The 27,895-nt window shown below is 49.2% G+C and overlaps 1 protein-coding gene across 4 annotated transcripts in view; it reads left to right on the top strand.

The window, feature by feature from the left end:
- Positions 1 to 27,895, top strand: part of sptbn2 (spectrin, beta, non-erythrocytic 2) — a 376,681-nt gene that overhangs the window by 133,424 nt on the left and 215,362 nt on the right. Inside the window, exon 1 of one of the 4 annotated variants that reach the window (XM_070868168.1) lies at positions 19,683 to 20,435. The exons of the other annotated variants lie outside the window; for them this stretch is intronic. Coding sequence (XP_070724269.1) covers positions 20,330 to 20,435 — 106 coding nt within the window. The 5' untranslated portion in view covers positions 19,683 to 20,329. Of the gene's footprint in view, positions 1 to 19,682; positions 20,436 to 27,895 lie in introns of those variants that run through there. 4 annotated transcript variants of the gene reach the window in all.

Here is a 27,895-nt window from a genome sequence, read left to right as displayed (position 1 = left end):
TCTGACTGCCGGATGGCGCATGCGCAGAACGCGACCGTCAAAATCCTACTCACTAATATAATCTTTCTCCTCGATCAGCTGCCTCCTCCTTGTCGCCCTGCTGGAACTCCTGCAGCCACAGTCCTCGGGCCTCCCCACAGCGCTCCTTCCGGGGTGCCGGGCTGGCTCTTTGGGGCCCGCTGACTCTTCGGGGGCCCCCTGCACACTGATTTGCTGGCTGACTGACTGACAGTCGGTCCAGCCAATCGGCGCACGCACACACTTACCCCAGCAACAGCACTTAAAGGTGCAGTCCACCCAAACACATCACCTTCCCTCATCCGGCAAAATCCCTCGTTCGGGACAGGCCAGGTCCCGATGGTGCCGGATAAAAGAGGTTCAACCTGTACCTGTAATGTATTTGCTTCAAGGGTTATTTGCTTAAGAATTCATAGCAACACATTACTATTAAGAGCAAAGGTTTATTAGCAAAGGTTTAACAATCACATGACATTACCGGTTCATCCACCAGGCTCAAAACCGCCTGCCTCAACTGGCCGGGGTTTTATTGAGTCTTGTGAACATCACCCGACTGGCTAAGCCACCCACAATGAAACAGCTCACCAAACCTATAAGCATACTCACAGATGCATACATTACAGTACTGTTTAAAATTTTTGGGTAAAAATGACATTGTGCCACCAAGATATAAAATACAGGAAAAGCCCATCCAGGTTGCTCTCTCATCCGGGTCCTTTATCAGGACCTGATCTGTCCTTTTAAAAAAAAAAGTCAAACACTCGCTCTTTGCTGATTTAGATATCTCTGGAGACATCAGCAATTTCGGTTCAGGGCCATAGGGGAAACGAAGATGAAGTAGAAGGTCGCATGGGGGTGCACCCATATCAATTCGCAAAATTCTTACTGTTGTGGATATAAATCTCTAAACTTCACCGTTTCTCCAAGGTAGGACTGTGATTTAAAAGACATTAAACCGAGGCTCCATCTGCTCTCTCAGGTGAAGATCCCGTTGCACTATTTCAAAGAAGAGCAGGGGAGTTATCCCTGGTGTCCTGGGGCCAAAATTTATCCCTCCACCAGCACCACTAAAACAGATGATCTGGGTCATTATCACATTGCTGTGTATGGGAGCTTGTTGTGCGCAAATTGGCTGCTGCGTTTCCCACATTACAACAGTGACTACACTCCAAAAAGTACTTCATTGGCTGTAAAGCACGTTGAGATGTTCGGTGAAAGGCGCTATATAAATGCAAGTCTTTTTTTTTAAAAAGCACAGCAAAAGGATAATGAGCAGAGACCAGACGGGAATCTCTTCAGAGGGGCAGGAGCTAAAGACAGAAGGTTTTTTCTTGCCGCAGTTTGCTTCAATTCACCAGTGCCACATTAGTCCCTGGGTTCGCTCCATTCTGACATAATCATCTGTTGTGGTCTAAAGATGTTTTTATAACTTGCCTTGAGCGTTGGGAAAGCAACGGCAATACGAGCCTACTTGTATGACATTGTGTTTATGTTCCCCGGGGATTCTCCCGCACACAGCACCGGCTCTCCATTTTCCAAGTTGCCCCCAGCAGAGGCTCAGGAAAAGCACATTCAATTGAAAAAAAATTCCAATCGGCAAGAGGTGTTGAGTTGTCGGCCCGGGGCTGAGCATTCCCTAGGTGCCATGCGTCATTTTGCAATTTTATGCCACAAGGTAAGCACGCTGCTGTACTGAACTAGCTCGGTGCATTTGAAGCCCCTTTGGACAGATCTCCGCTGTCAGCAGCAGAACCCTGTAAGCTTATATTTGACAGTGCCATTGACTGGGCACCTTTGCTATATAAAAACTGTGGTGTATGTAGCACACAAATCACTGACTCCACACAGTCTGGTGTAAGTCTAACTGCTGTGACCTTCGTCCTTTATTGTTCAGCTCCAGAGTGCCTCCCAGGTGTGGTGGTCACCCTTATATAGTCCTTCTTACAGGTACTACCAGGGTTTCCCACCGCAGCGCCCTCTGTGGTGTGGCATAGTACTTACATTACATTTAAGGTACTAGGACGATACATCATTACATAACATCACCTTCCCCCCCCCACCTGGACGCAGGACAACGATACACACATCATTACATAACATCACACTTGTTCAACGGAAGGCAGGTGGGCATAGACAGTGCGTTAGTATGGTACATATTATCTGATACATTAACTGGTTATTGACTGGTAGCGGAACCTTGATTATCATTAATTGTACTTTACACAAATACAGTGGCCATTCAGCATAAAAAAGTAATTCTTATTGTAAATTTACTATCTCACATTAACATAGCTCATTTTAGACTCGCTCTGCCAAACAGAGGTTCTTTGTGGGGACCACCTCTTTGTAAGGCCCTTTTAAGACTCCCGGGTGCATTGCCTCTTTAAGGCGCCATCTTTGATGCAGGAGGATTCCACGAGGCTTCTCCTTGGGCGCCGCCATCTTTGATGCTCTGCAGCTCCGATACGAGGCCGCTGCCATCTTCTTCTCCGCCGCTCCGAATGCCCTCCGCCGCCGCAGCCTCCGCTGCCACCTGACTTGCCGCCTCTCCTGCGGCCGTCGTGGCCTCTCCAGCGGCCGCACTTGCCGCATCCCCCGCGGCCTCCCCTGCGGCTGCCATGGCCGCCGACCTCTGTGGGGCCTCTTCCTCTGCGGGGCCCTTCCGAACCGCCGGCCCCTGGATCCCTCAGCACCCTGCCCGCAGCGCCCCGCCGACTCAACCCCCACCTCCCCTTGGGCCCCTTTGTGCAGGGCTGCTTGCCTGTGGGGGCTGGGGCTGCAGGGTCTCTGTGTGAGATCCGGGCCTGGGACTTGCCTGTGGGGATTAAGGCTGCAGGGTCTCTGTGTGAGGCCCGGGCCTGGGACTTGCCTGTTAGTGAATTGAGGCTGCAGCTCCAGCTCGGTCGGCGCTGCTCTCTGGGGACCCGGGGCACGGCAGCACCCCGGGGAGCAGCAGCCTGTGGAGGAAAGAAGTCTTCCCAGCTCCCACGGACCGTCCCCATCCACCTCCGGCCGAGGAGCGTCGGCCCATCGCCTGCAACGACCCACAAAGGTAAAACGTGCGTCTCGTCCCGGTGGGATACCTGCACCATCGCTCTGCCGAGAACAGGTATCAGTTCCCTGGTGTAGGTACGCAGCTTCGTCATGACCGGGACCAGCTTGGGTCGTGCAGCTGGGTTAATCCACAGTTTATCAAAAGTTCTCCGACTCATCAACGACGGACCCGAGCCCGTGTCCACCATACTCACTGTGACTCCGTTGATTTTTACTTCCCTTATCACTGGGGGCGAATCGTCGGTGCACGTATACAATCCAAGCACCTCATCTTCTTCTACCTGCTCCTCGCTGAACAGTGGATCATTCCCCCATCTCCCCAGCCACACGGTGAGTCCAATTTCTTTTACACTTACGCTGAAGGTGGCCTTTAACATGGCAGGTATTGCACGTGTACTCCGCAAACCTGCACCGGTGAGCCCCATGGCTTCCTCCACAGCGCCAGCATGGTGCTGCTTGATTGGCCCCCCTCGGCGGACTCTGAGCTCCAGGACCCCGAGGTCCGTGCTCTCTGCCCCGGGCAGAGCCACGTTCTGCAGTTTTGTCCGTGGTGGGCGCTATCCTGTGACAGTGCCTGCCGGGTTCGAGATTGTGTGGATTATTTGCTTGGTGCTGCAAGTCGAGGTCATATATGCCCGGCTGATGGCGATGGCTTTTGTCAGAGTGACTGTGGGTTCCGTGGCCAGCAGCTTGTGAAGGAGGCCCTCGTGGCCAATCCCCATAACGAAAACGTCCCGCAAAGCCTCGTCAAGGTGTGCCCCAAAATCATACGGCGCCGCGAGTCTCCTGAGGTCCGCAGCATATTTGGTGACATCCTGGCCCTCAGGTCTGCAGTGATGGTAAAATTTGTATCTGGCCGTGAGGATGCTCTCCTTCGGTTTCAACTGGTCATGAATGAGTTCAGTCAGCGCCTCGTATGACTTGTCCCTGGCGCTCCCAGGTGCCAGCAAATTCCTGACGAGACAGTAAACCTCATCCCCACAACTGGAGAGCAATATCGCCTTACGCTTCTCTCTCATTGCGTATGTGTCCTCCGTCAGGTCATTTGCTGTGAAGGCCTCCCAATCATTGCCCACGGTAAAATCCTTTAGCGAGACCAGAGTAGCCATGGTTGTGTGGAGTTCGTCCGCTTCCTCGTTGCCAATGTGGTGTATGTAGCCCACAAATCACTGACTCCACACGGTCTGGTGTAAGTCTAATTGCTGTGACCTTCGTCCTTTATTGTTCAGCTCCAGAGTGCCTCCCAGGTGTGGTGGTCACCCTTATATAGTTCTTCTTACAGGTACTACCAGGGTTTCCCACCGCAGCGCCCTCTGTGGTGTGGCATAGTACTTACATTACATTTAAGGTACTGGGACGATACACACATCATTACATAAAAACACAACATAAGAAATGGGAGCAGGAGTCGGCCATACGGCCCCTCGAGCCTGCTCCGCCATTCAATAAGATCATGGCTGATCTGATCATGGACTCGGGTCCACTTCCCTGCCCGCTCCCCATAACCCTTGACTCCCTTATCGCTCAAAAATCTGTCTATCTCCATCTTGAATATATTCAATGACCACAGCCCTCTGGGGTAGAGAATTCCAAAGACTCACAACCCTCTGAGAGAAGAAATTCCTCCTCATTTCCGTTTTAAATGGGCGACCCCTTATTCTGAAACAATGGCCCCTAGTTCTAGATTCCCCCACGAGGGGAAACATCCTCTCTGCATTTACCCTGTCAATCCCCCTCACAATCTTACACGCTTCAATAAGATCTGAGTATAGGCCCAACCTGCTCAACCTTTCAGAGAGTAGTGGTAAGGGTTGCTAAAATTTAGCAGCAGCTCAAAACCCATTTCTGCGGCTAGGTAAGAGTAGATTGTGCAGCACTTTATGGAGTGATCTGCACATATTCATGTCTTGAGAAAAATAGAACAGCAGCAATTCTCAGATTAAAGGAAAACGCCCAAGTTTTCAGAATGATATTTCGGGCTTGATTTTCCGGCCTCTGTTTTCGCACCGGAGGGGAGGCAATGGCGGTGGTGAGCTCTTCCGGGCGGGCAGCCGGCCAGCTTCCAGCGCCCCGCCGGGGTTTTCGGGGCCGGTTCCGGTGAGGCGCGGAGCATTGCCATCCGAAGAGGCGAGCTGCTGTGCAAAGTCCCCGGTTGTGACACCGGCTCAATTTCTGCCTCCCGCCTGACCCGTAGTGCTGTGTAGAGCGCCGTGCTGGGACCGCCTGTGAAAACGGGCGATACGTGCAGAGAGGTAAGAGTGATCTTTCTTTTTGCGATTTATGTAGTGGTGGCGTGAGGTATTTTTTGGGAATGCTTTTGGTGGGGCTATTTTCAGGGTTTGTTTTCTCCCCAGGCCCCTCTCAGGGCTCTCCCAGGCCTGCTGTTTAGCTCAGGATTTTCCCATACTCAGCCGGCCTAGCGCCCTGAGAGAGATGTGCAACGCCTCCCTTCGTGCTCTGCCCCACCCTCAGGGCCCAGCCGCCCAATTTTGCTGACTGAGGCGCAAACTGTTCCTGGGCGGTATCAGGTGTGCCGTTTGTGCCATGTGTCATACTGCCGCCGCCATTAACGCCCCGAAATCTTAAAAGCCGAAAATCCAGCTCTTAAATTATAAACTTACAGTACTCGAGAATGAGTGGAGTCAAGAGAGCAAGAGAATAGATGTCCGAGATCGGGAGCAGTCAACGCCAGCCAGCTTGTTGCAGCCACGAGTCAACACTACCAGCATCCAACCACAGCCAGGAGGGGAGGGTTCAAGCTTCCCAGGTTATGGAAGTTGGAGCAGTTGCATCATCACCTGAAATGACTGCAGAACAGGAGAGATGACAGCATTTAGAGAGACAGACACACAACCACTTGCCTGGATGAGTCGTCATCATCATCATAGTCCCTCGGATCGAAGATGACTTGCTTCCACTCTAAAAGTGAGTTCTCAGGTGGCTGAAGAGTCCAATGCGGGACCTACAGTCTCTGTCACAGGTGGGGCAGACAGTGGTTGAAGGAACGGGTGGGTGGGGAACCTGGGTTGACGCATGCTCCTTCCGCTGTCTACGCTTGGTTTCTGCTTGTTCTCGGCGGTGGAACTCAAGGTGCTCAGTGCCTTCCCGGATGATCTTCCTTCAGTTTGGGCAGTCGTGAGTCAGGTATTCCCAGGTGTCGGTGGAGATGTTGCACTTTATCGAGGAGGCTTTGAGGGTGCCCTTGAAGCATTTCCTCTGCCCACCTGGGGCTCGCTTGCCGTGTGTTGAAGCTCTGAGTAGAACGCTTGCTTTGGGAGTCTTGTGTCGGGCATGCGGACAATGTGGCCCGCCCAACAGAGCTGATCGAGTGTGGTCAGTGCTTCAATGCTGGGGTTGTTGGCCTGAGCAAGAACACTGATGTTGCTCGAACAACACTCAGGAAGCTCGACACCATCCAGGACAAAGCAGCCTACTTGATCGGCACACTACCCACCACCTTCAACACTCACTCCCTCCACCACCGGCGCACCGTGGCTGCAGTGTGCACCATCTACAAGATGCACTGCAGCAACTCGCCAAGGCTTCTTCGGCAGCATCTCCCAAACCCGCTACCTCTACAACCTAGAGGGACAAGGGCAGCAGGCGCATGGGAACATCACTACCTCCACGTTCCCCCCCCCACTCCAAGTTACACACCATCCTGACTTGGAAATATATCGGCCATTCCTTCATCGTCGCTGGGTCACAATCCTGGAACTCCCTCCCTAACAGCACTGTGGGAGCACCTTCACCTCACGGACTGCAGTGGTTCAAGAAGGCAGCTCACCACCACCTTCTCAAGGGGCAATTAGGATTAGGCAATAAATGCCGGCATTGCCAGCGATGCCCACATCCCAGGAACAAATAAAATAAATAAGTAAATAAAAAACTAAGAGGAAAGCAGGAAGGAACAGAAGAGATCGAATAATTGGGAACGGGAGAGATGGGAAATAGAGTCTGTTGTTACAGTGGGATTAGTTGTTCTGGGAGTCTCACTCAGAATCCGAGTCTCCTGTGTTGTGTTAATTATACAAGGGTTATTGCAAAAGCTGTTCGTATTTCCGCCGTTTACCGTGCTCCCGATTCCCGGGTCTCTTCTCCTCTTGCGGGCTGTCCCGCTTCCAAATCCACCGAGGGAAACACATTCTATGGTATTATCTGCAGTGTATCGGAGGTCTCGGTTACAATGAGGTAAGTTCAACAGAGAAGGGATTTGATCCAGATTCTTCATTGGCGATGGAGAAGGACAGAACAGGAGAGCGGTAATGAGAAAGTGAAAGACGGGCAAATTAAAGATTGTTTCTACATTAAATGAAGACTTTGGTTCATTACAGAGAGACAGAAAAAGAGACGTTAAATAGTACTTGCAGAAGAGCCACACTGGGCTAATGGTGCATATTGTCTGAACAACAACATAATCAGACATGAAATCAACACATCGTTCGCTCCAGACTTGTGTAAGTGCTAGTTTTTGGTTTAAAAGTCCTCGGCATGAGGCTTGGCTCATCCCAGTGTGTGTCCTTAGGGTATTGCACACACAACTCCAGCTCTCGTGTACTGTAGTGCTTAGTACTAATGTAACGGTATCCTTTTCAAAATTCCCCATTCTCTTTCCTGTTCCAGCAATGGTAAACTTAGTGCTTCTCTTAATAATTTCTCCTCCTTCTTCCTTCGTTATTGTGTGGTTCCCTATAAGGGGAGTTAGAAACATAGAAAATAGGTGCAGGAGTAGGCCATTCGGCCCCTCGAGCCTGCATCACCATTCAATAAAATCATGGCTGATCATTCCCTCAGTACCCCTTTAGTTGTTTCTACAGTAGATACTTTCAGTAAGCCTCAGTTAATGAACCATTTAGCTCTGAAGATTCAGCAAGGCACGGTATCTACTGTACCATAAATAGTCACACAGCGGTTTCCAGGTGCTTTCCTGTTCCTGTCCTGAAGCTATTGATTCATGCCTCAGCTCTTCTGCTGCTGAAACTCTTATCCGTGCCTTTGTTACCTCTAGACTTGACTGTTCCAACGCACTCCTGGCTGGCCTCCCACATTATAACCTACGTAAACTTGACACGATCCAAAACTCGGCAGCCCGTGTCCTAACTTGCACCAAGTGCCACTCACCCATCTGTGTCCATCACCTATCATCCCCTGTGCTCGCTGACCTACATTGACTTCCGGTTAAGCAACACCTCGATTTTAAAATTCTCATCCTTGTTTACAAATCCCTCCATGGCCCTCGCCCCTCCCTATCTCTGTAATTTCTTTCAGCCTCACAACCCCCCGAGATGTCTGCGCTCCTCTAATTCTGCCCTCCTGAGCATCCCTGATTATAATCGCTCCACCATCGGTGGCCGTGCCTTCAGCTGCCTGGGCCCCAAGCTCTGGAACTCCCTCCCTAAACCTCTCCGCCTCTCTTTTCTCCTTTAAAACGCTCCTTAAAACCTACCTCTTTAAGCAAGCTTTTGGTCATCTGCCGTAATTTCTTACGTGTCTCGGTGTCAAATTTATCTGTTTTGTCTTATAACACTGCTGTGAAGTGCCTTGGGACATTTTACTACATTAAAGGCGCTATATAAATAAAAGTTATTGTTATGGTTCGATGTGTATTCAATAGCCATACTGGCTAATCTTCATAGCCGAGCTGAGACAGTGAATGTCAACATGCTTTTTAACAGTGGTGCTCATCACAGTTGAACGTATTCTCTTGGGGATATATTTTCTGATTAGTGAAGATCAGGTACAAATGTTTAATGCACTCGTACCACATCCCTCTCTGATATTGCACCGTCTAAAAATAGCATGCATGGGCATTGGCATATCCAAACAAAAAAAATAATTCTTTCATAGATTCTCACCATAACATCCCAGCAAGATTACTAGCAATTCAACATCGCCTGTGCGTGAGGCCTGAATGCACACTGAAAGAGGCCTCACATACCTCTCTGCCACAACAGATTGATATTTTGGACCCAGAAGCATTTCTGGCTTCTGTGGGACAACAGCTCATCCTCTGTGCAACTTGACAAGAAAAGGACAGATTGTGCTGCGATGACGTCGCTCTGAGCCAGAAGACTGTAAGTTCAAGTCCCACTCCCTAGACTTGAGCACGTAAAGCTAGGCTGACACACCAGTGCAGTGTTGAGGGAGTGTTGCACTGTCGGAGGGGCAGTACTGAGGGAGCGTCGCACTGTCGGAGGGGCGGTCCTGAGGGAGCGCCGCACTGTCGGAGGGGCAGTGCTGAGGCAGCGCCGCGTTGTCGGATGGGCAGTACTGAGAGAGTACTACACTGTCAGAGGTGCCGTCTTTCGGATGAGATGTAAAACCGAGGCCCCGTCTGATCTGTCAGGTAGACATAAAAGATCCCATGTCACTATTTCGAAGAAGAGCAGGGGAGTTCTCCCCGGTGTCCTGGGGCCAATATTTATCCCACAACCGCCAAAACAAAAACAGATTATCTGGTCATTATCTCATTGCTGTTTGCGGGAGCTTGCTGTGCAAATTTTTTCTGTTTTTTGTGTCGCGGCATCTCCGGGTGCCCACCGCAGCCAACAGTGAAGTCATCCGCAGGTTATATACAAAGGGAAAGATTTACCCTCAAACACTCTGATCCATTGCAACAGAGAAGGCTAAATGGAGAATTTAATGAAGGTTTTCAAAATTATGAAAAATTTTGAAAGGGAAAATGGAGTAAGATTGTTTTGACTGGTTGGCAATAAGAAAGAAAGACTTGCATTTATATAGCGCCTTTCATGGCCACCGGACATCCCAAAGCGCTTTACAGCCAATGAAGTACTTTTGAAGTGTAGTCACTGTTGTAATGTGGGAAACGCGGCAGCCAATTTGCGCACAGCAAACTCCCACAATCAGCAATGTGATAATGACCAGATCATCCGTTTTTGTTATGCAGATTGAGGGATAAATATTGGCCCAGGACACTGGGGATAACTCCCCTGCTCCTCTTCGAAATAGTGCCATGGGATCTTTTATGTCCACCTGAGAGAGCAGACGGGGCCTCGGTTTAACATCTCATCCGAAAGATGGCACCACCGACAGTGCAGCGCTCTCTCAGTACTGCTCCTCCAACAGTGCAGCGCTCCCTCAGTTCTGCCCCTCCGACAGTGCAGCGCTCCCTCAACACTTCACTGGAATGTCAGCCTAGATTTATTTTGTGCTCCAGTCCCTGGAGTGGACTGAGAGACGAGAGTGCTACCCACTGAGCCACAGGTGAAGACGTGTGATAAGCACTTTTGATAGATCAATATTCTCTAGAGTTTGGAAGAATGAGAGGTGATCTCATTGAAACATACAAAATTCTTACAGGGCTTGACAGGGTAGATGCAGGGAGGATGTTTCCCCCGGGGCTGGGGAGTCTAGAACCAGGGGTCACACAGTCCTCAGGATAAGGGGTCGGCCATTTAGGACTGAGATGAGGAGGAATTTCTTCACTCAGAGGGTGGTGAATCTTTGGAATTCTCTGCCCCAGAGCACTATGGAGGCTCAGTCTTTGAGTATATTCAAGACAGATCGATAGATTTTTGGATATTAAGAGAATCAGGGGATATGGGGATAGTGCAGGAAAGTGGAGTTGAAGTAGAAGATCAGCCATGATCTTATTGAAATGGCGGAGCAGGCTCGAGAGGCCGAATGGCCGACTGCTGCTCCTAATTCTTGTGTTTTTATTTCTTGCACCCAAAGTGTTGATGGAACGTGGAATGCTTCACCACAGGTGGCCATTGAGGCAGAAAGTAATATTTTAAAGAGAATTGGATAAGGATTCGAAAAGGGAGAATATAAACCGATACAGGGAAAGGCAGAGCAGTAAGATTAGTTGAAGAGAAAATGGGGAGCTGGGTGTGATGGGCTGGAGATTTACTTCCTGTGCTGTAAATTACATAATTTCTATAATTCCATGATATAGTCAAATGCTATGATCTAGCTGCTTTTGAATGTCACACATCCGCTGCCTTTGTTTCTCTGCTACATCTCTCTTCTCTATTTATCTCTTACCCTTCAGTAAAGCTGGCTTTGTCTCTACTGTATGCTTTTCTCAGCTGTATCTCTGTTTTCTCTGTGGCGATGACAGTATTACTCTCAATTCAGTCATTGTCCATTTTAAACTCCATAATAACTAGGGAGGGGAGACATGGACAAGAAGTCACAAAACATATTAAACCATCTGCAGCAGTTTAATAAAGAGATTTAAAAATACTCACATGGGTAACAACAAAGACTTGTATTGATATCGCACCTTTAACGTCGTAAAATGTCCCAAGGTGCTTCACAGGAGTGTTATCAAACAAAATTTGAGACCGAGCCACGTAAGGAGATATTAAGTCAGATGACTAAAAGCTTGGTCAAAGAGGTAGGTTTTAAGGAGAGTCTGAAAGGAGGAAAGAGGGAGAGAGAAGCGGAGAGGTTAAGAAAGGGAATTTCAGAGTTTAGGATCTAGGCAGCTGAAGGCTTGGCTGCCAATGCTGGAATGCTCAAGGGGCCAGAATTGTAGGAGCTCAGATATCTTGGGGGGGGGGGGGTTGTGGGGCTGGAGGAGATTACAGAGATAGGGAGGGGCGAGGGCCATGGAGGGATTTGAAAACAAGGATGAACATTTTAAAATCGAAGCGTTGCTTAACCGGGAGCCAATGTAGGTCAGTAGGTGAGCGGACTGGGTGCGAGTTAGGACACAGGGCAGTGAGCACAGGGGTGATGGGTGAGCGGACTTGGTGCAAGTTAGGATACGGGGGTAGCCGAGTTTTGGATGACCTCAAGTTTACGGGAAACTGAAATGTAAAAAAAAGGAAACTTCAATCTTAAAGAAACACACTGCAATACTATTTAAAAATTAAATATAACGAGCATAACCTCCATTAGGTTAAAGAGTTTAACAAAAAGTTGACAGCGTTTAACTTAAACAAAATTGGTTTAAAACAGTTATAATGGTTACAAAAAAAGTTAAAATCTTCAGAAAATGTAAACTTTCAGAAGAGTTCAAATAAATAATGAGTTTGTTTGAAAAAGGCATTTAAGAAAAATCATTGTGTCAGGTAGAAAAATAACACTAAATAAACAATAAAGGTCAAGTCGCTGATGTAGTCCTCCAAGAATTAGATGGCAATGTTGCCGATCCCCCCAGTAGATACTTTGTGGGTTCATCTGTCCTTTCATCTTGTTGTCTTCCTGTTGGGTTCTCTTTGATTCTAGTGCCTTGTTCAGGCCGAGGTTCTATGAATGTAATATCTCCAAGTTTGCAGATGACACTAAGCTGGGTGGCGGTGTGAGCGGTGAGGAGGATTCTAAGAGGCTGCAGGGTGACTTGGACAGGTTAGGTGAGTGAGCAAATGCATGGCAGATGCAGTATAATGTGGATAAATGTGAGGTTATCCACTTTGGTGGCAAAAACATGGAGGCAGAATATTATCTGAATGGTGACAGATTAGGAAAAGGGGAGGTGCAATGAGACCTGGGTGTCATGGTACATCAGTCATTGAAAGTTGGCATGCAGGTACAGCAGGCGGTGAAGAAGGCAAATGGCATGTTGGCCTTCATAGCGAGAGGATTTGAGTATAGGAGCAAGGAAGTCTTACTGCAGTTGTACAGGGCCTTGGTGAGGCCACACCTTGAATATTGTGTACAGTTTTGGTCTCCTAACCTGAGGAAGGACATTCTTGCTATTGAGAGAGTGCAGTGAAGGTTTACCAGACTGATTCCCGAGATGGCAGGACTGACATATGAAGAAAGACTGAATCGACTAGGCTCATATTCACTGGAATTTAGAAGAATGAGAGGGGATCTCATAGAAACATACAAAATTCTGACGGGATTGGACAGGTTAGATGCAGGAAGAATATTCCCGATGTTGGGGAAGTCCAGAACCAGGGGTCACAGTCTAAGGATAAGGGGTAAGCCATTTAGGACTGAGATGAGGAGAAACTTCTTCACCCAGAGAATTGTGAACCTGTGGAATTTTCTACCACAGAAAGTTGTTGAGGCCAGTTCGTTAGATATATTCAAAAGGGAGTTAGATGTGGCCCTTACGGCTAAAGGGATCAAGGGGTATGGAGAGAAAGCAGGAATGGGATACTGAAGCTGCATGATCAGCCATGATCATATTGAATGGTGGTGCAGGCTCGAAGGGCCGAATGGCCTACTCCTGCACCTATTTTCTATGTTTCTCCACACCATGGGTGGCACACCTAGTTTTACATAGCAGCAACAGTGGCTAAAGGGCCTAGATTTTTAAGTTTTGGCACCAGCATTGAATTTCAAATCAAAAAGGCTTCTCCCTATTGGCTGTAGGAACATTGGGTAAGCGCATGATATCACACATCAGTTTTATTCAGTGATGCGATAGGAGAGGGTGGCGGCCCATTTAGCATATTTCTGTTGGTTGGCTCAATAGTAAGTTTCCCCACTGTGGAAATGTGTGATGCCCCACTAAGTAGTGTCAGTTGGCAGCACGCTCTCCTCTGAGTCAGAAGGTTGTGGATTCAAGTCCCACTCCAGGACACACACAGTGCAGTACTGAGGGAGCGCCGCACTGTCGGAGGGGCAGAACTGAGGGAGCGCCACACTGTCGGAGGGGCAGAACTAAGGGAGCGGCGCACTGTCGGAGGGGCAGAACTGAGTGAGCGCCGCACTGTCGGAGGGGCAGAACTGAGGGAGCGCCGCACTGTCGGAGAGGCAGAACTGAGGGAGCGCCGCACTGTCGGAGGGGCAGTACTGAGGGAGCGCCGCACTGTCGGAGGGGCAGTACTGAAGGAGCGCCGCACTGTCGGAGGGGCAGAACTGAGGGAGCGCCGCACTGTCGGAGGGGCAGAACTGAGGGAGCGCCGCACTGTCGGAGGGGCAGTACTGAGGGAGCGCCGCACTGTCGGAGGGGCAGTACTGAAGGAGCGCCGCACTGTCGGAGGGGCAGAACTGAGGGAGCGCCGCACTGTCGGAGGGGCAGAACTGAGGGAGCGCCGCACTGTCGGAGGGGCAGAACTGAGGGAGCGCCGCACTGTCGGAGGGGTAGAACTGAAGGAGCGCCGCACTGTCGGAGGGGCAGTACTGAAGGAGCGCCGCACTGTCGGAGGGGCAGAACTGAGGGAGCGCCGCACTGTCGGAGGGGCTGTACTGAGGGAGCGCCCCACTGTCGGAGGGGCGGTACTGAGAGAGCGCCGCACTGACGGAGGGGCGGTACTGAGGGAGCATCGCACTGTCTGAGGTGTCCTCTTTCAGTCGAGGTGTTAAACCGAGGTCCTGTCAACTCTCTCAGGTGTACATATAAAATCCCACGGCACTATTTGGAAGAAGAGCAGGGGAGTTATACCCGGTGTCCTGGTCAACATAACAAAAAAACAGAAGATCTGGGTCATTATCACATTGCTGTTTGTGGGAGCTTTCTGTGCGCATAATGGCTGCCGCGTTTCCCACATTACAACAGTGACTACACTTCAAAAAAAGGTACTTCATTGGCTGTAAAATGTTTTGAGACATCTGGTGGTCATGAAAGGTGCTATATAAATGCAAGTCTTTCTTTCTTACATGACATTTGACGGTGACAGACGTGCAGCCCAGGCTGAGATAGATGATTCACCACAGACCAAGAATCTAACCAAGAACCTTTCGGTCTGTGTTGTGTAGTTACACACAGTGTGGTACACTTCCCCAGCAACAACAACCTATATAGCAATGTCTGAGATAGCTTTACACATGAGCAGATGGGATTGGTGGGGAGAGGGAGGCAGCCGAATAGATGCTCAAAGAGAGAGTGAGATTTACAACAACAACAACAACTTGTATTTATATAGCACCTTTAACGCAGTGAAACGGCCCAAGGCGCTTCACAGGAGTATTATGCGATAAAAAATTTGACACCGAGCCGCATAAGGAGAAATTAGGGCAGGTGACCAAAAGCTTGGTCAGAGAGGTCGGTTTTAAGGAGCAACTTGAAGGAGGAAAGAGAGGCGGAGAGGTTTAGGGAGGGAGTTCCAGAGCTTAGGACCCAGGCAACAGAAGACACGGCCGCCGATGGTGGAGTGATTATAATCAGGGATGCTCAAGAGGGCAGAATTAGAGAAGTGCAGATATCTTAGGGTGGGGGGGGCAGGGGGCATTTGTGGGGCTGGAGGAGATTACAGAGATAGGGAGGAGGCTTTTGCAGGAAAGCAGAGGTATTGAGGCAAAATAATTTTGGGAGAGTCTCGAAGAATAGTTACGTCGTCACTGTGGTTACTGCGTCTGAGGGTCAAGGGGGAATTAAATCCTAGACTTTTTTATTCAAAAATATACATTATTCATATAAAATTTTCACAATACATTGGAAAATACTTCAGTACCTTATGGTCAGCAATTCCATACAATTAGTTTGGATGCTGACAGCAGTTCCGTACAATGCACTAGCGTACATTTCATTTCAAGGTACAGTTTAGTACAATCCGTAAATCACGTTACATGTAGTACTGTGCAAATAAGGGTGTTACATGGAGCAGGTAAGAACAGATTTACATTACATTCCAGAATGCATTTCAATCACGAATCATGTTACATGTAACACTATGCAGATGAAAGCAATACACGGAACGGATGAGAATACATTTACATTTCTTTACAAGTTACTAAACAATGCAGAGACTTTCATTATACATGGCACAACACAGGTGTTTTTCAGTACATGGTGCTCTAGGTATACAAGCAGATTAACAAGTACAGCCCGAGGAGCTCTGATTCCATCCCCTGGGTTTACCGTGGTGGAAGGGCTTTAGACTGTGGCTCTTCGTGCCTTTGCGGCGACTGCACCAACCTTTAGTGCGTCCCTCAGCACGTACTCCTGAACCTTGGATTACGCCAGTCTGCAACACTCTGCCGTGGACATCTCCTTGCTCTGGAAGACCAGCAAGACCAAAGTGCATCTTTCACCGAGTTGATGGCCCTCCAGCAGCAGATGATGTCTGTCTCGTTGTGTGTCCCTGGGTACAGCCCGCAGAGCACAGAGTCCTGTGTTACGGAGCTGCTTGGGGTGAACCTCGACAGCAACCACTGCATCTCCTTCCAGACCTGCCTTGCAAAGGGGCAATCCCGAAGGAGATGGATGACAGTCTCGTCCGCACCACAGCCGACTCGGAGGCAGAGTGCCGTGTCTCTGAAACCCCGGCTGTGCCTGAAGGATCTGACTGGTAGGGCCCTTCTCACCGCCAACCAAGCTACGTCCTTGGTGCTTGTGTGAAAGCTCTGGCGATGAGACATTCTGCCAAACGAGTTGGACAGTCTGCTCGGCCCTTGACGAAGGTTGAGAAGGGCGTGGGCTGCGGGCGAGATGGAAGGATTTGGAAATGAAGAGTGGAGCTGGAAGCGAGTGGAGCTTGGCGAGGATCTGCATGTTGGGGAGCAAGGCAGCTTTACAACCAAGGCAGCATCGTGCGACACGCAATTATGTCTTAGACCACACCGGCGCACACTCTACTGGTTAGCCTGGCTGACGGTGGGTCTGTGAGGCACCATTGTAGACTCTCCGGGGAGTGAATTGGTAGTTCTTGAGCAGATGCTGATTTTAAATAAAGGGAGCCACTAATTAGGTGGCCATTAACAGGGTGGCAATTAACTGGCAGGAGCTGACTCTCCGAGAGTGGGCAGCAAGCAGTATTCTTTTTTTAAACTCTTCATTCCTGTTTGGTAAGTGTACAGAGCGAGCCATGTGGTCAGAGTTGTTATCTGCGCTTAAATATTGATTGTGAAGCAAGACTATTTGTTCTGTTTCGCAGCTGCCCACAGGAATGTGGCAGAAATCGTTCAAACATTGAGGATTAAAGGGTGGGGTGTGTGTGTGTGGTGGGGTGGGGTGGGGGGCAGTGGTGATTTAAGAGTCACGTGATTTTAAAAAAAAAGAAGCTGAACACAGGCAGTTTGAGGTGTTAACATGTTCCTTTGGACTTTGAAAGTAAAGCAAACTGCAGCCCTGTTTTCAGCTGCGTAATGTAAGGGAGGCGAGAATTGTTGCTTCCATCGAGACTTCATTCAAAGTGGTGGTTCCGCCCGTTTCTCTGAAGGCAAGAGGACCTCGGCAGCAATTGTCACTGGAAGGAGAGGACGCCACCTTATCTGGCTGGAGTCGGCTGCTCAGCCTGCCTGTACAAGCCCCCCCACACACCCCCCCCCCCACCTTTCCTCCGTGCAGAAGATCCAACATTCAGATTACAAAGTTTGCAAACCGTGACTTTTAAAACCGGTTCTGCTCTGGCGCCATGGAATTTGTTGCTAATTGGTCCGTGTTGGGCGGTTTCCACAGCACTGGCAGTCGGGTGATTATTACAGAATCTTTTTTTTCTGAAGGCAGTGTGTAACATAAATAGGGTGTTAGCTAGTTCCTGTGCTGTGATAATCGCTGGATTTGCATAGGGGAGTTGCCCGCCATGTTTCTCCCCTATTGGCTGATTACCGTAGAAATCAGGCCGGTTCCTTCAACCAGAGCAACTTTAAAACTGCACAGTACATATTCTCTCAGCGTATGCGGGTGTTTTAAACAGCAGTTATTTCTCCAACTGTGGTAAAGTGCCAGACATTGGCAATGGTCAGCACAGGCCATCGATGTAGCCCAGTGACGATTGGCTTTTCGTCAATTCCTTTCTGATTACTGAATGTCCAAAATCTGCTCCGGGTCACAGTCCTGCAATATTTGATGCTCTGCTGAAGCTCTGTAAATGTATAATCCTGTACATTGTCAATTGGAACGGGGCAGAAGCACTTTCTGGTGGAAAATTATAGGGTGCAGTTCCACTGGACTCCACCTTTTCCATACAGGTTAACGCATTGGTGTCGAATTCCTGTGTGGTTTTAATGGCATTTTAACCCGTTGGGGTTAATAGAAAGAAAGACTTGCATTTTACAGCGCCTTGCACGACTCAAAGCGCTTTACAGCCCACTTTTGAAGTGTGGTCACGGTTGTAATGTGGGACACGTGGCAGCCCGTGAAGCGCCTTGGGATGTTTACTACGTTAAAGGCGCTATATAAATACAAGTTGTTCTTCTGTGAAGCAGCACTTTGGAGCACCAGAAGAATTCCATCAGAGTTCAAGCATTTGCATTATAATCTGAGGTTATCGGTTTGTCCCACCAGTGAATTGCGTCTGCTCGACACAAGACAAGGATTTGATCCCATGTCTCTCCACTCCATAAATCTCCAACATCAAATAAGCAACTCCATTTCCAGTCAACTGCAGTAGTTCATTTTGTATCAGGCCGACATCCCGCAGAATGCAGAGACCAGGACAAAGCCCGGCCAGCAACCCTGGCTGATTTTTCTTTCCCCTCCCTGTAGCCCAGGGACACCGAGGTCTTTGCTGCAGCATGGATGGGGTCAGCTCACTTAGCAATCAGGAACCTTCTGGTGTTATGGCTAAGTGCTACTCTAGGAGAACACCACTGAATACTCCGACCTGTGTGAGAACACCACCGCAGGTCGGGGCTATAAATAGAGCTGGAGCGTCGGGCCCTGGAACATCATGGGTCGCCCCGACCTGTGTGAGAACACCATCGCAGGTCAGGGCTATAAATAGAGCTGGAGCGCCGGGCCCTGGAACATCGTGGGCGAAGGTGCGGTGAATGAGGGTACGGGGCCCAGAAGAGCCGAGGGCCCAGGGGCAGGACGGACCAGCCCACACTGCGATATGTGTGCGCACTAGGTCCGTGCAGCAGAGCAGGTCTCCAGTTGTCCTGGTTCAACCCTTGCCACTGGATAAAGGCCAAACTCTGTCAAACCCGTGTGGTGGCTGGTGTGCAACGGTCACCACACGTTAAAAAAATCCACGCACAGGCATCTTCCACCCCCCTCAACTGGAGTTAAGGTCTGGAACATCGGGTCCTTCATTGAAACACCTGTGAACTCTGGAAGCAAGTCATCCTCATTCGAGGGACCACCTATGATGATGGCGCTGAGTGGCACCTTAACCGAGGCATCGGGGCTCAATGGCATTGCTGTTAGACTGGGACAAACGATACTGGCATCCGTGTTCAGTGACATATGCTCTCAGTGACCCACATTGCATGATAGTCCAGTTATTACAGCTCTGCAGAAACCGATCCTAAGATGTTGGGAAGCCAGATCATTAGGAGGTTTGCTTTAGTACTGGGTTATTAGACAGCAGGCATTTAATGGTGAGTGAGTTTCGAGCAGTACATACTGATTTCAAAGAAAGACAAGCGGCAGGTAGATTTACTGGCGGTGTAAAAGTGCGGTAGTTGCCGGGGGTGGGGGGGGGGGCGGGGGGCCGTGAGCAGTATACTACAGAAGTTGCAAAGCCCGTTTGACCACCCTGCTAACTGCAGGCAGATGTGTCAAAGTGATCACAAGGAGGAAGTGCGTGGGGGAGGGGTTGGCGGGGGTGGTGGGGTGGGGGGGGGAACGAACGAACAGAGAAGCAATGCTAAGAAAGGAAGCAGCCAAGTTCAGAAGCCGTGGGCGGCGTAATCTGGGTTTGATGTTTTGTGATGCTGTCATTTTGAAAATATTCAGCCTTTCACAACAAGGTGTTATCAGCTCATTTAAATAGTAGGCGGTCGTCGAGCGACTGTGAGTGTTTAACAGCCACTTTCTGCAAAGCCTGTATTGCAGAAGTGGGCTTTTCAGCCAGAGGTTGTGGTGCAGTCCTTTGCAGGATCCTGAGCAACTTTTCCTTCCCTCTTCCCTGCCCCCCTCTGCACACCTTGTAGAATGGACTGATCCTGGCTACCTTACTGCTATGATAATGAGCTGAGTGATGTCACAACCGAGCAGTCCAGGCTGCAGGTCGGAGGGGGGGGCCCAGCCCTTTGCATTTTCAACAAGGTGTGTGTGCTCGGTACACACAACTCCCTAGGGTGCTTGCAGCAGAAGAATCTCGTTTTTCTTTTCACTCCCGGAGTTTGGGAGTGATCACCTCCGTTGGAACCTGAACGAAAAGAACAGAGGGGGACGAAAGAAAGGAAGGAAGGAGAGCGCTGGATTAGAGTGACTGAGCTTTGGGCTGTGTCTGTGGCTGCCAGAGTTTTCTTTTTGAAGTCGGGACACGAGCAGAGAAAGGTGGAAATAATGCCAGAGGGAGTCCTTCCCTCACAGCCAGCATTGTAGCCTTAAGTGCGCATCACAAGGCTTCTGAGCCAGGGAGCCGGCTGATGTTCACTGTATGAAAGATCCAGTGACCAGATTACAGGGTCCTGGCTTTCGGACTGAAGGGGTTTTTTTTTCCTCCCCTCCTTTTAAAATTAAAAAAAAATATTTGAAACCTTTTCGGTTTAGCTCGGTCAGATGGAGGTACAGAGGAAATCCAATGCACCGCCCTTGTCACCTGCGGCTTATGTCAACTCAACACAGTATTCCAGCATCCTGGAGGGAAGATTCAAGCAGCTACAAGGTAAGCCTCCCCTTCCCGCCTTTCCTCCTGACACCGGACACCAGCAGTAGAGTTTGCACAGTGCTGTCAGTGTGTTCTGTAAATAAGTAGCGGAGAGGCAGAAGCACTTTTACTTTAAACAGCGGGAATTCAAGGGGGAGCTTGCTTGCTGTGTTGCTTCTGTCTGGCAAGCTCGTCCTCTCACTTACTGGTTCAGTCTGTTTCCAAGACTTCCATGTGGTTTCTTGATGTGGGGATGAGCGTGGGCAAAGGGGACTGTGGTTTATCAGTTTGCTGAAAGCGTCTCTTCCTGTATCCTGTTTCAGGAGAGCGGTTGGTGGCAATGTGCAACTCTCCCGCTTTGTCATCGGATTGGGAAACCGGGTCCTTGTGGGCTCACTGGACACCGATGTCATAGGGAGACGGGCTGAGAGTAAACGTGGGACTGGCTCTCCCGTGTTTGCATAACTGCAGCCATTTTTTTTACATTGTGCCAGAGCTGCCAGTTCCTGAAGTAGAAATACTCGGTCTGATCATTTGACGGGCTTCAGCGAATCGGACAGTTTTAATCCTTGGTGCTGTCACGGGCTGTTTTAAATGTGCTTGCCTGGAACCAGTGTTAGCAGCACTGCACTACCACAGTACTTGCACAGAACTACCACAGTATCCATGCCGTTATAACTTCCAGACTTGACTATTCCAACGCATTCCTGGCTGGCCTCCCACATTCTACCCGACGTAAACTAGAGGTGATCCAAAACTCGGCTGCCTCGTGTCCCAACTTGCACCAAGTCCCTACTCACCCATCACCCCCTGAGCTCCCTGACCTACATTGGCTCCCGGTTAAGAAATGCTTCAATTTCAATCCTTATTTTCAAATCCCTCCATGGGCCTCGCCCCTCCCTATCTCTATAATGACCTCCAGCCCCACAACACCCCCGAGATGTCTGCTCTCCTCTAATTCTGCCCTCCTGAGCACCCCTGATTATAATCGCTCAACCATCGGCGGCCGTGCCTTCTGTTGCCTGGGCCCCAAGCTCTGGAACTTCCTCTCTAAACCTCTCCGCCTCTCTTTCCTCCTTCAGGACGCTCCTTAAAACCTACCTCTTTGACCAAGCCTGCACTAATTTCTCCTTATGCGGCTCGGTGTCAAATATTTATTGCATAATGCTCCTGTGAAGCGCCTTGGGACGTTTCATTACAAGTTGTTGTTGCTTTAACCTGGCTCCCATGTCCCCAGCAGAGCAATCTTTGGGCCATATTTATATGAGCCTGTAATGCTGTTAGTTCCTGTAGCCTGGGCTTGGTTGCATTTTGGAGTGCAGCTGACGGTTAGCCACCCATGCCTCTGCCCTTGGCTGCTTTTATACTGCACTAAGACCCGTGGCCGGTGACCCCAGCCCCTGATGTGTCTGGGAGACGGAATGTGTTGGGATCCGGCACGGTTTTTGCGCTATATATAAACGTAACTATCTAATGTAAAAGGACCCATAACATATTTTGCTTGTTACATCCTCTCCCCAATGGTGGAGCGATGAAAATCGGGGATGCACAAGAGGCCAGAATTGGAGGAGGCCATTCATCTCGGAGGGTTGTAGGGCTGGAGGAGATTACTGAGATAGGGAGGGGTGAGGGGCATGGAGGGGTTTGAACACCAGGATGAAAATTTTTAAATCGAGGTTTTGCCGGACTGGGAGCTGAGCACAGTGAGGTCAGCGAGCACAGTGGGTGATGGGTGATTGGGACTCGGTGCGAGTTAGGACACGGGGCAGCGAGCACGGGGTGATGGGTGAGCGGGACTCGGTGCGAGTTAGGACACGGGTCAGCGAGCACAGGGGGTGATGGGTGAGCGGGACTCGGTGCGAGTTAGGACACGGGTCAGCGAGCACAGGGGGTGATGGGTGAGCGGGACTCGGTGCGAGTTAGGACATGGGGGCAGCTGAGTTTTGAATGAGCTCAAGTTTATGGAGGTTGGAGGATGGGAGACCAGCCAGGAGTTTGTTGGAATAGTTGTCTAGAGGTAACAAAGGTATGGATGAGAGTTTCAGCAGTAGATTAGCTGAGGCAGGAGCGGGGTCAAATACGATACCAAGGTTGTGAACAGACTGGTTCAGCCTCGGATGCTCGCCGGAGAGGGCGATGGAGTTGGTGGCTAGGGAATTAGAGTTTGTGCCAGATTATTTGGTTGGAAATTTCTGCTCATCCAGTACTGGATGTCGGACATCATCATCATAGGCAGTTCCTCGGAATCGAGGAAGATTTGCTTCCACTCTTAGCATGAGTTCTTAGGTGACTGAACAGTCCTATACGAGAACCACAGTCTCTGTCACAGGTGGGACAGATAGTCATTGAGGGAAGGGGTGGGTGGGAATGGTTTGCCGCACGCTTCTTCCGCTGTCTGCGCTTGGTTTCTGCATGCTCTCGGCGAGGAGCTCAGCGCCCTCCACTTAGGGCGGTCTTTGGCCAGAGACTCCCAGGTGTCATTTGGGATGTCGAACTTTTATCAGGGAGGCTTTGATGGTGTCCTTGTAACGTTTCCTCTGCCCACATTTGGCTCGTTTGCCCTGAAGGAGTTCCGAGTAGAGCGCTTGCTTTGGGAGTCTCATGTCTGGCATGCGAACGATGTGGCCTGCCCAGCGGAGCTGATCAAGTGTGGTCAGTGCTTCAATGCTGGGGATGTTGGCCTGGTCGAGGACACTAATGTTGGTGCATCTGTCCTCCCAGGGGATTTGTAGGATCTTGCGGAGACATCATTGGTAGTATTTCTCCAGTGGTTTGAGGTGCCTACTGTACATGGTCCATGTCTCTGAGTAATACAGGAGAGCAGGTATTACTACAGCCCTGTAGACCATGAGCTTGGTGACAGTTTTGAGGGTCTGGTCTTCAAACACTTTTTTTCCCCAGGCGGCCGAAGGCTGCACTGGTGCACTGGAGGCAAGCAGCGTGACTAAGTAGGGACGGTGGAGAGGGGTCAAGGGAGGTGGTGATGAGGTAGAGCTGGGTGTCGTCAACAGAACCGGTTGTGTTCTCGGATGATTTCACCGAGGGGCAGCATGCAGGTGAGAAATCGGGAAACGGGAAACTTAACCCTGAACATTTCGAAAAAAATTCTCTCCACCTTTGGGGAACCTCGTATTGCTGTGCTTGGCCACACACAAAGCTCGATTCCATTCACTCCATAGAGGTCCCAAACACACCGGAATTACTGGGATTATCCAGCTGGTTCAGCAATTGTCCTGAATTATGGAGCCATAAAGGAATCCCACATGTAAAATCTCAGGCTAACTTTGTTAGAAATATTTTGTTCAATTTCTGAGTAATCATCATTATAGGCAGTCCCTCGGAATCGAGGAAGACTTGCTAGCATGAGTCCTTGGGTGACTGAACAGTTCAATACGAGAACCACAGTCCCTGTCACAGGTGGGACAGACAGTGGTTGAGGGAAGGGGAGGGTGGGACTGGTTTCCCGCACGCTCCTTCCGCTGTCTGCGCTTGGTTTCTGCACGCTCTCGCCGACGAGACTCGAGGTGCTCAGCGCCCTCCCGGGTGTACTTCCTCCACTTAGGGTGGACTGGTCTTTTGCCAGGAACTCCCAGGTGTCAGTGGGGATGTTGCATTTTATCAGGGAGGCTTTAAGGGTGGTCCCTGAACGTTTCCTCTGCCCACCTTTGGCTCGTTTGCCGTGGACCAGTACAGTGGTTGATGAGACACATGGCGTTAAGTTTTCTGAACGGGTACGTCTTGATTGCTACCCTGTTTAGCGCACTCGGAAATCACTAAGCAACAGGTATTTTCCTCTGTGCCGTCAGCAAATTAGGTAAATTGCTGTCGGTGATGGTCCCGGTGCTTTAGGTTTCTTGATTCGATCCGAGCTACCTGTACAAGGCAACCATGTGGTTTCCATATTGCTGACCCTTACAGAGCATTTCCTGAACATCAGGGAAGGTTAGTGGCCAGAGTGAGAGGGTTGTAAATTTAGTTTCGTATTCATTCTAAACATGGCGTAAAACGACAAAAGTTCTCAACTGCTTTTGTGAAAAGCTTTTGTTTACTTGGGTTGTATCACCATTCGGCCCTTCGAGCCTGCACCGCCATTCAATGAGTTCATGGCTGAACATGCAACTTCAGTACCCCATTCCTGCTTTCTCGCCATACCCCTTGATCCCCCTAGTAGTAAGGACTACATCTAACTCCTTTTTGAATATATTTAGTGAATTGGCCTCAACAACTTTCTGTGGTAGAGAATTCCACAGATTCACCACTCTCTGGGTGAAGAAGTTTCTCCTTATCTCGGTCCTAAATGGCTTACCCTTTATCCTTAGACTGTGACCCCTGGTTCTGGACTTCCCCAACATTGGGAACATTCTTCCTGCATCTAACCTGTCTAACCCCATCAGAATTTTAAACGTTTCTATGAGGTCCCCTCTCATTCTTCTGAACTCCAGTGAATATAAGCCCAGTTGATCCAGTCTTTCTTGATATGTCAGTCCCACCATCCCGGGAATCAGTCTGGTGTACCTTCGCTGCACTCCCTCAATAGAAAGAATGTCCTTCCTCAAGTTAGGAGACCAAAACTGTACACAATACTCCAGGTGTGGCCTCACCAAGGCCCTGTACAACTGTAGTAACTGCTCCCTGCCCCTGTATTCAAATCCCCTCGCTATGAAGGCCAACATGCCATTTGCTTTCTTAACTGCCTGCTGTACCTGCATGCCAACCTTCAATGACTGATGTACCATGACATCCAGGTCTCGTTGCACCTCCCCTTTTCCTAATCTGTCACCATTCAGATAATAGTCTGTCTCTCTGCTTTTACCACCAAAGTGGATAACCTCACATTTATCCACATTATATTTCATCTGCCATGCATTTGCCCACTCACCTAACCTATCCAAGTCACTCTGCAGCCTCATAGCATCCTCCTCGCAGCTCACACTGCCACCCAACTTAGTGTCATCCGCAAATTTGGAGATACTACATTTAATCCCCTCGTCCAAATCATTAATGTACAATGTAAACAGCTGGGGCCCCAGCACAGAACCTTGCGGTACCCCACTAGTCACTGCCTGCCATTCTGAAAAGTACCCATTTACTCCTACTCTTTGCTTCCAACCAGTTCTCAATCCACGTCAGCACACTACCCCCAATCCCATGTGCTTTAATTTGCACATTAATCTCTTGTGTGAGACCTTGTCGAAAGCCTTCTGAAAGTCCAAATACACCACATCAACTGGTTCTCCCTTGTCCACTTTACTGGAAACATCCTCAAAAAATTCCAGAAGATTTGTCAAGCATGATTTCCCTTTCACAAATCCATGCTGACTTGGACCTATCATGTCACCCCTTTCCAAATGCGCTGCTATGACATCCTTAATAATTGATTCCATCATTTTACCCACTACTGATGTCAGGCTGACCGGTCCATAATTACCCGTTTTCTCTCTTCCCTCCTTTTTTAAAAAGTGGGGTTACATTGGCTATCCTCCACTCCATAGGAACTGATCCAGAGTCTATGGAATGTTGGAAAATGACTGTCAATGCATCTACTATTTCCAAGGCCACCTCCTTAAGTACTCTGGGATGCAGTCCATCAGGCCCTGGGGATTTATCGGCCTTCAATCCCATCAATTCCCCAACACAATTTCCCGACTAATAAGGATTTCCCTCAGTTCCTCCTCCTTACTAGACCCTCTGACCCCTTTTATATCCGGAAGATTGTTTGTGTCCTCCTTAGTGAATACCGAACCAAAGTACTTGTTCAATTGGTCTGCCATTTCTTTGTTCCCCGTTATGACTTCCCCTGATTCTGACTGCAGGGGACCTATGTTTGTCTTTACTAACCTTTTTCTCTTTACATATCTATAGAAACTTTTGCAGTCCGTCTTAATGTTCCCTGCAAGCTTCCTCGTACTCTCTTTTCCCGCCCTAATCAAACCCTTTGTCCTCCTCTGCTGAGTTCTAAATTTCTCACAGTCCCCGGGTTCACTGCTATTTCTGGCCAATTTGTATGCCACTTCCTTGGCTTTAATACTATCCCTGATTTCCCTTGATAGCCACGGTTGAGCCACCGTCCCTATTTTATTTTTACGCCAGACAGGGATGTACAATTGTTGTAGTTCATCCATGCGGTCTCTAAATGTCTGCCATTGCCCATCCACAGTCAACCCCTTAAGTATCATTCGCCAATCTATCCTAGCCAATTCACGCTTCATACCTTCAAAGTTACCCTTCTTTAAGTTCTGGATCATGGTCTCTGAATTAACTGTTTCATTCTCCATCCTAATGTAGAATTCCACCATATTATGGTCACTCTTTCCCAAGGGGCCTCGCACAACGAGATTGCTAATTAATCCTCATTACACAACATCCAGTCTAAGATGGCCTCCCCCCTAGTTGGTTCCTCGACATATTGGTCTAGAAAACCATCCCTTATGCACTCCAGGAAATCCTCCTCCACCGTATTGCTTCCAGTTTGGTTAGCCCAATCTATATGCATATTAAAGTCACCCATGATAACTGCTGCACCTTTATTGCATGCAACCCTAATTTCCTGTTTGAAGCCCTCCCCAACATCACTACTATTGTTTGGAGGTTTGTACACAACTCCCACTAACGTTTTTTGCCCTTTGGTGTTCTGCAGCTCTACCCATATAGATTCCACATCATCCAAGCTAATGTCTTTCCTAACTATTGCATTAATCTCCTTTTTAACCAGCAATGCTACCCCACCTCCTTTTTCTTTTATTCTATCCTTCCTGAATGTTGAATACCCATGGATGTTGAGTTCCCAGCCCTGATCATCCTGGAGCCACGTCTCTGTAATCCCAATCACATCATATCTGTTAACATCTATTTGCACAGTTAATTCATCTACCTTATTACGGATATTCCTTGCATTAAGACACAAAGCCTTCAGGCTTGTCTTTTTAACACCCTTTGTCCTTTTAGAATTATGATGTAGTGTGGCCCTTTTTGTTTCTTGCCTTTGTTTACTCTGTCTTCCACTATTGCTTTTTACCTTTCTACCATCTGTTTCTGACTCCATATTACTTCGCCCTGTCTCGCTGCATAGGTTCCCATCCCCCTGCCATATTAGTTTGAACACTCCCGAACTGCATTAGCAAATGTTACCCCTAGGACATCAATTCCAGTCCTGCACAAGTGCAGACCGTACCTTTGTACAGGTCCCACTTCCCCCAGAACTGGTTCCAATGTCCCAGGAATTTGAATCCCTCCCTCTTGCACCACTGCTCAAGCCACGTATTTATTCTAACTATCCTGCTCCCTCTACTCTGATTAGCACGTGGCACTGGTAGCAATCCAGAGATTACTACCTTTGAGGTCCTACTTTTTAATTTAACTCCTAGCTCCCTAAATTCAGCTTGTAGGACCTCTTCCCGCTTCTTACCTATATCGTTGGTACCTACATGTACCACGACAACTGGCTGTTCACCCTCCCTCTCCAGAATACTCTGCAGCCG

Source organism: Pristiophorus japonicus, chromosome 27 (assembly GCF_044704955.1).
Source record: "Pristiophorus japonicus isolate sPriJap1 chromosome 27, sPriJap1.hap1, whole genome shotgun sequence".
NCBI lineage: Eukaryota > Metazoa > Chordata > Chondrichthyes > Pristiophoridae > Pristiophorus > Pristiophorus japonicus.
Note: the sequence above shows the minus strand (reverse complement) of the source record. Positions and strands in the feature narration are given on the sequence as shown.